Genomic DNA, 6,783 nt, shown 5'->3' with positions numbered 1-6,783 from the left:
GTGGAGGTGCTGGGTGGCGTGGTGCCCAGGGTGGAGGTACTGGGTGGCGTGGTGCCCAGGGTGGAGGTGCTGGGTGGCGTGGTGCCCAGGGTGGAGGTGCTGGGTGGCGTGGTGCCCAGGGTGGAGGTGCTGGGTGGCGTGGTGCCCAGAGTGGAGGTACTGGGTGGCGTGGTGCCCAGGGTGGAGGTACTGGGTGGCGTGGTGCCCAAGGTGGAGGTGCTGGGTGGCGTGGTGCCCAGGGTGGAGGTGCTGGGTGGCGTGGTGCCCAGGGTGGAGGTGCTGGGTGGCGTGGTGCCCAGGGTGGAGGTGCTGGGTGGCGTGGTGCCCAGGGTGGAGGTGCTGGGTGGCGTGGTGCCCAGGGTGGAGGTGCTAGGTGGCGTGGTGCCCAGGGTGGAGGTACTGGGTGGCGTGGTGCCCAGGGTGGAGGTACTGGGTGGCGTGATGCCCAAGGTGGAGGTGCTGGGTGGCGTGGTGCCCAGGGTGGAGGTGCTGGGTGGCGTGGTGCCCAGGGTGGAGGTGCTGGGTGGCGTGGTGCCCAGGGTGGAGGTACTGGGTGGCGTGGTGCCCAGGGTGGAGGTACTGGGTGGCGTGGTGCCCAGGGTGGAGGTACTGGGTGGCGTGGTGCCCAGGGTGGAGGTACTGGGTGGCGTGGTGCCCAGGGTGGAGGTGCTGGGTGGCGTGGTGCCCAGGGTGGAGGTGCTGGGTGGCGTGGTGCCCAGGGTGGTGCTGGGTGGCGTGGTGCCCAGGGTGGAGGTGCTGGGTGGCGTGGTGCCCAGGGTGGAGGTGCTGGGTGGCGTGGTGCCCAGGGTGGAGGTGCTGGGTGGCGTGGTGCCCAGGGTGGAGGTGCTGGGTGGCGTGGTGCCCAGGGTGGAGGTACTGGGTGGCGTGGTGCCCCGGGTGGAGGTGCTGGGTGGCGTGGTGCCCAGGGTGGAGGTACTGGGTGGCGTGGTGCCCAGGGTGGAGGTACTGGGTGGCGTGGTGCCCAGGGTGGAGGTGCTGGGTGGCATGGTGCCCAGGGTGGAGGTACTGGGTGGCGTGGTGCCCAGGGTGGAGGTGCTGGGTGGCGTGGTGCCCAGGGTGGAGGTACTGGGTGGCCTGGTGCCCAGGGTGGAGGTGCTGGGTGGCGTGGTGCCCAGGGTGGAGGTGCTGGGTGGCGTGGTGCCCAGGGTGGAGGTGCTGGGTGGCGTGGTGCCCAGGGTGGAGGTACTGGGTGGCGTGGTGCCCAGGGTGGAGGTGCTGGGTGGCGTGGTGCCCAGGGTGGAGGTGCTGGGTGGCGTGGTGCCCAGGGTGGAGGTACTGGGTGGCGTGGTGCCCAGGGTGGAGGTACTGGGTGGCGTGGTGCCCAGGGTGGAGGTGCTGGGTGGCGTGGTGCCCAGGGTGGAGGTACTGGGTGGCGTGGTGCCCAGGGTGGAGGTGCTGGGTGGCGTGGTGCCCAGGGTGGAGGTGCTGGGTGGCGTGGTGCCCAGGGTGGAGGTACTGGGTGGCGTGGTACACAAGGTGGAGTTGTTGTTCCCTGTTGTTGTATGGGGCGGTGCGGTCTGGTCTCCATTTTTTTTAATTAACACATTTAGGTACGTCTTCATGTGTGCAGCTGCCCTAGACTATATGAAGGGGAGTACAGTGTGTCACAAAACTAGCTACGTGGTGCTAAAATCACCATCACACAGGATGGTTAGTCATACAGAGGCATGTGATAGGTAGTCTGCACTGGCAGACTCTGGATGCATTTTGAGGATATCATCAACACAAGAGTGAATACGGTAGCAGTGTAATAAAAGTCCCCATCTCGCAGGATGATTAGTCATACAGGGCCATATGTTTAGTAGCCTGCACTGGCAAATTTTGGGTACACTGTGAGGATATCTTCAAGAACACGGGAGTTAATAAAATAATTGCAAAGCTCCAGGTACCTCATGCCAACTGGTCTGAAAGGTCTAATAACTGTTGCATTCAGTGATGTAGTGTGGGAGATCATGCCGTAGTTCCTGCTCACAGAGTTTGCAACTGGAGTGCTCAGGATTGGGAGACCCGTCACCTGCAGCCACCTGCCACAGGTAACGGTAACCCAACCTGATCCTTGCAACCACTGTGTCGCACAGTCTGGTGGACGTTTTGTGCTGCCCATAGATATATAGGTTTCAGATCTGAACAAATCATAGCTTTTTATACTAGTGTTTTCAGGTCGTTGGGAGTCAGTAATTTCTCTTTTATCAGACCTGAGTGTTTGGAACAATATAGTTTTGACAGCAGAGATGGGGATACAATTCTAATTGTATCCCCATGAATTTTATGAAGTCTAATTCAACTTCATCTTTGTTACACGCTAATTTGGCTGAAACGTCTGTCTCATTATGATGGGTTATATTTATGTGTGAAGGTATCCATACAAAGGAGATTCGAGACCCTTTACTCTGTGCATCAATTAGGTCATTTATAATTGGGAGTATGAGGTTCTTGCTGTCGATCTTCCAAGAGAAGTTTTCGATTGCTTGAAGAGCAGACTTTGAATCACAAAATATTATTCCTCCTCCAATGTTTTTTAATGTACTGGTAGCTAGTTGTAATGCTGCTAGTTCTGCTTGTGTGGAGGTCAGCCAGTTGTTTAACCTGACACTGACAGTCTTTGTGCAGATATTATTTCTATAAAACCTACATGCCGCTGCAGTCCGTCCAGTAGAAGATTGGACTGAGCCGTCGGTGTAGACACAGTGCTCGTGAGATCTTAGACTCTCGATGGAGGAGGCAATTGTTTCGAGTGTGACAGCTTTGAGAAGAGGAAGACTCTCATTATCTTTCTTGGTGACAGGTGTGTATGATACTTGAATGGTACAGATAAAGAGGAATATCAGAGACAGGTAGATTACATATAAAAGTAATGTTGAGTTTAATGAGATTGTAGGCATTGTTGCTCAGCCATTTATCATAAAAGGAGTGAGTTGGTATGTCGGCACCAGTCAAAAGGGTGTTAACAGCACTTAATAATTTGTCTCTGACCAATGCAGGAGATGTAGGGTCTCTCATGACTTTAAGGCAAAAGGTAGTGTTGACTTGCATTATTCTCTCTAGTATAGTTGGAAGCTTCAGTTCTTCCCTCATGTTGATGATTCTTGTGCATCTTGGGGCACCAAGAATTATCCTCATGGCTTCATTCTGTACTACTTCAAGTTTGTACAACACAGAGGCGGGGAAGTTAAGTTCAAAGCATGATAATCAACGAGAGATCTAACAAACACATATAGAATAGTCTAGCATATTTAATATTGATACCAATATTCTTACCAGTAAGTGTTCTCAATGGTTTTAGTCTTTCTTTTAACCTACGGAGTAGATCGTTTACAATGTCATTGTTAATACCAACTCCAAGGTATTTGTGCTGCCTACACGTTTCAATATTCTGGTTGTTGACTTTGAAAGCTATAGACACATGAGATTTCTCTTGGGGATGGAGAACTCTGGATTTAGTTATAGAGATAACAAGACCACTTTCAATTCCTTTTTAGCAGCGAGGGAATCAAGAAGAGCTTGCAGTCTAGTTTGGGAATTTGCAACACTGCACATGTCATCGGCATAACAGGTGACGGCTTCGTCAGGTAGTGTGGGAATATCAATTGTTAATTTGTGCATCAGAACATTGAACAGTGTAGGACTTAGCACTCCACCCTGGGGTGTACCCAAGTCAAAGGGCGCACAATGTATACTTTTGATCCCCTTGAAAAGGACTGAGGTGGTTCTGTTACTCAGGTATCCCCTGAGCCATGTCAACAGTCTTCCCTTAACTCCAAAAGAGGCTAGCTGTTCTAGGATTATTTATCTGTTTGCTGTATCAAAAGCAGTTTGGAGATCAATAAATGCCGCCTGAGAGTTTGGTCCCTCTCTGATAAAATACTCAACAAAGCAAGTTTGTGTACTTCTTCCAGGAAGGAAACCATACAGGTTAGGGGCAAGGTGGGGCTTGATTTGAAACATTAGTCTGTCGAGAATAATTCTCTCAAGAACTTTGCACATGCACGACGTCAGAGAAATGGGTCTAAATTTTGGTGAATTAGGCTTGGGTATGGGTATTATGAGTCCCTGTGTCCAGCGGTCAGGTAAAACACCCTGCCTTAGACTTTGATTAAAGAATTCTAGCAAAGGGCTATTTGGCAGCTCAGCAAGTACTCTCATGGTGTTGTATGTGATGCCATCCTCTCCAGGAGAGGTAGCCTTACCTTTCTTGAGTGCATTTTTAATTTCAAAGGGGGTTATGCCATAGTTATCATCAGGCCCTATTTCACTACAGGCAATTTCAATATTGAAGTTACGATTTATTTTGGTACTAGCCAGATGGTGTTGTACATCTAGGGGCAGGCTGCTTATACTAGCAGTGCTTGCATATTGTTGAAGCAGCATGGCGGCATAGTCTACAGGTGAATGGTGATCAAGTTGACGACTGCTAGCACGAGATTTTTTAAAATTTTATTCCACATTTATGATGAGATGATGCATGATTGATGCTTGCAAAAACTGTTCCCAGTGCTAGTCTCGATGGCAGGTTTTTGGAACCCATTGTGCGTGATTTTCTTTTCCGTGACTTACATGAATCGCTCTCTAGGAGTTATCGTCCTTACTTGTTGGGGGATTGTGAAGTGGGATGCGTGTGTACGTTGTGGTGAGGAAGAATCCCAAATACAAGTGCTTTATTTTTATCGTCGTTTAGTGGATGTTAATTGATTGACTGGAACAGCGTATTGTTGATGTTTGTGATGCTGATATTCCAGATACGTTGGTTGTCGTATTGGCGGATTTTCAGATTGTGTATTGATTGGGAGACTGAAGAGATATACTGTTGCACGTCTGTTTGGGGTTTTGGGAGGGATGACTTGGCGTGTAATATTGGCGCCCCTTTACTCCATTACTCCTGTTATTATATTTGTTGCTATATTGTTACGCAACTTTAGCACGCATGTTCTCTTTTATGATGTTATCCTTACATGGCGGAGTCTCTTGTGGTTGTTTGGTCAACACGGTATCTTTGTGTGTTTAATTATACTTGCTTGCTGATGACTTATTATATGGACAAATATTTCCGTTCCATCTGTACTGGTACTTCTGTTGAGTTGTTTACTCTTGTATGTGGCCCAATGAAGGTTATTCTTGCATGTATGTTTTCTTGTGCTATTGCAACCTTTAACATTTATACTCTGTGTGGTGAGTATATTGTGTGGGCGTTGGTTTTTGTGATATAATATTTGATGTACTTGAAAACAACCGTGTTGTTTCCAGGTGTATTGTACTGTGGTCGGGCTCTTATAGTTACGCGACTGTGTGGCTGGTGATGCCCCAGTCTTGGTGTTTTATGTTGCTTCTTAACTGTGTGATTACGGGTGTTTGGTGGATATGTTTCATTTGTCTATAATTTCCTTGTAATATTTTAGTAAAGAGTACACTGACGGGGTCATTTCGGCCCACATGTTGGTGTTTTGTGTGGCTGTGATAACTGAGTAGTGTGTAACGTGTCCCAGTTTGAATGTTGCGTGTACAGTTTTGTGTAGTGTGTGTGTGTGTGTGTGTGTGTGTGTGTGTGTGTGTGTGTGTGTGTGTGTGTGCACCCTTCCTAGTGTCGTGAGTGTTCTGGTGTTTTATTGCCAAATATTTGTATAAAGTTGTACTTTGTTCCGTTTCTAAAGTTTGTTATTATCTCTGTATATTTCTGAGAGTTGTTAGACGTGTGACAGTTGTGCGTGTCGATAGTTGAACTTGTCTCACATCTTCTTTGTAACTGCAAGGATTTGTATTGACATTTATTTTATTAGTACATATACATTTATTAGTTACTTTAAATAATAAAGATAAACGTGTCCATTACGTCAATATATGCACGACGGTTCACATAGGTACAGAAAGTGCTATCCAAACATGAGGATGGGTTGTTATGGGTGGCATAATTATCAGTGGGTCTGTCCATTGAACCTGACGCTGTCTGGGAAATTCAAAGCAGTTTGAAACTTAGAGGAAAATTATATTAATACTCTAAAATTAATGTTTGTTTAACCCTAACACTTCGTAACACCTGCCACCACTGTAACACCTGCTACCACTGTAACACCTGCTACCACTGTAACACCTGCTGCCACTGTAACACCTGCCGCCACTGTAACACCTGCTACCACTGTAACACCTGCTACCACTGTAACACCTGCTACCACTGTAACACCTAGTACCACTGTAACACCTGCCACCACTGTAACACCTGCTACCACTGTAACACCTGCTGCCACTGTAACACCTGCTACCACTGTAACACCTGCTTCCACTGTAACACCTACTACCACTGTAACACCTGCTACCACTGTAACACCTGCTACCACTGTAACACCTGCTACCACTGTAACACCTGCTACCACTGTAACACCTGCTGCCACTGTAACACCTGCTGCCACTGTAACACCTGCTGCCACTGTAACACCTGCTACCACTGTAACACCTACTACCACTGTAACACCTGCTACCACTGTAACACCTGCTACCACTGTAACACCTGCTACCACTGTAACACCTGCTACCACTGTAACACCTGCTACCACTGTAACACCTGCTACCACTGTAACACCTACTACCACTGTAACACCTGCTACCACTGTAACACCTGCTACCACTGTAACACCTGCTACCACTGTAACACCTGCTACCACTGTAACACCTGCTGCCACTGTAACACCTGCTACCACTGTAACACCTGCTACCACTGTAACACCTACTACCACTGTAACACCTGCTACCACTGTAACACCTGCTACCACTGTA

The 6,783-nt window shown here is 48.6% G+C and overlaps 1 protein-coding gene across 1 annotated transcript in view; it reads right to left on the bottom strand.

Moving 5' to 3' along the window:
* The window catches only part of LOC138350045 (nuclear pore complex protein DDB_G0274915-like), an 11,022-nt gene extending 9,439 nt beyond the window's left edge, over positions 1–1,583 (bottom strand). The window contains exon 1 of the mRNA XM_069300327.1: positions 1–1,583. This exon is cut by the window's left edge and continues 110 nt beyond it. Within this exon, the coding sequence (XP_069156428.1) occupies positions 1–1,583 (1,583 nt within the window).
* Between the last annotated feature and the right edge of the window lie 5,200 nt (positions 1,584–6,783).

This window comes from Procambarus clarkii, chromosome 43 (assembly GCF_040958095.1).
Source record: "Procambarus clarkii isolate CNS0578487 chromosome 43, FALCON_Pclarkii_2.0, whole genome shotgun sequence".
Taxonomy (NCBI): Eukaryota; Metazoa; Arthropoda; class Malacostraca; order Decapoda; family Cambaridae; genus Procambarus; species Procambarus clarkii.
Note: the sequence above shows the minus strand (reverse complement) of the source record. Positions and strands in the feature narration are given on the sequence as shown.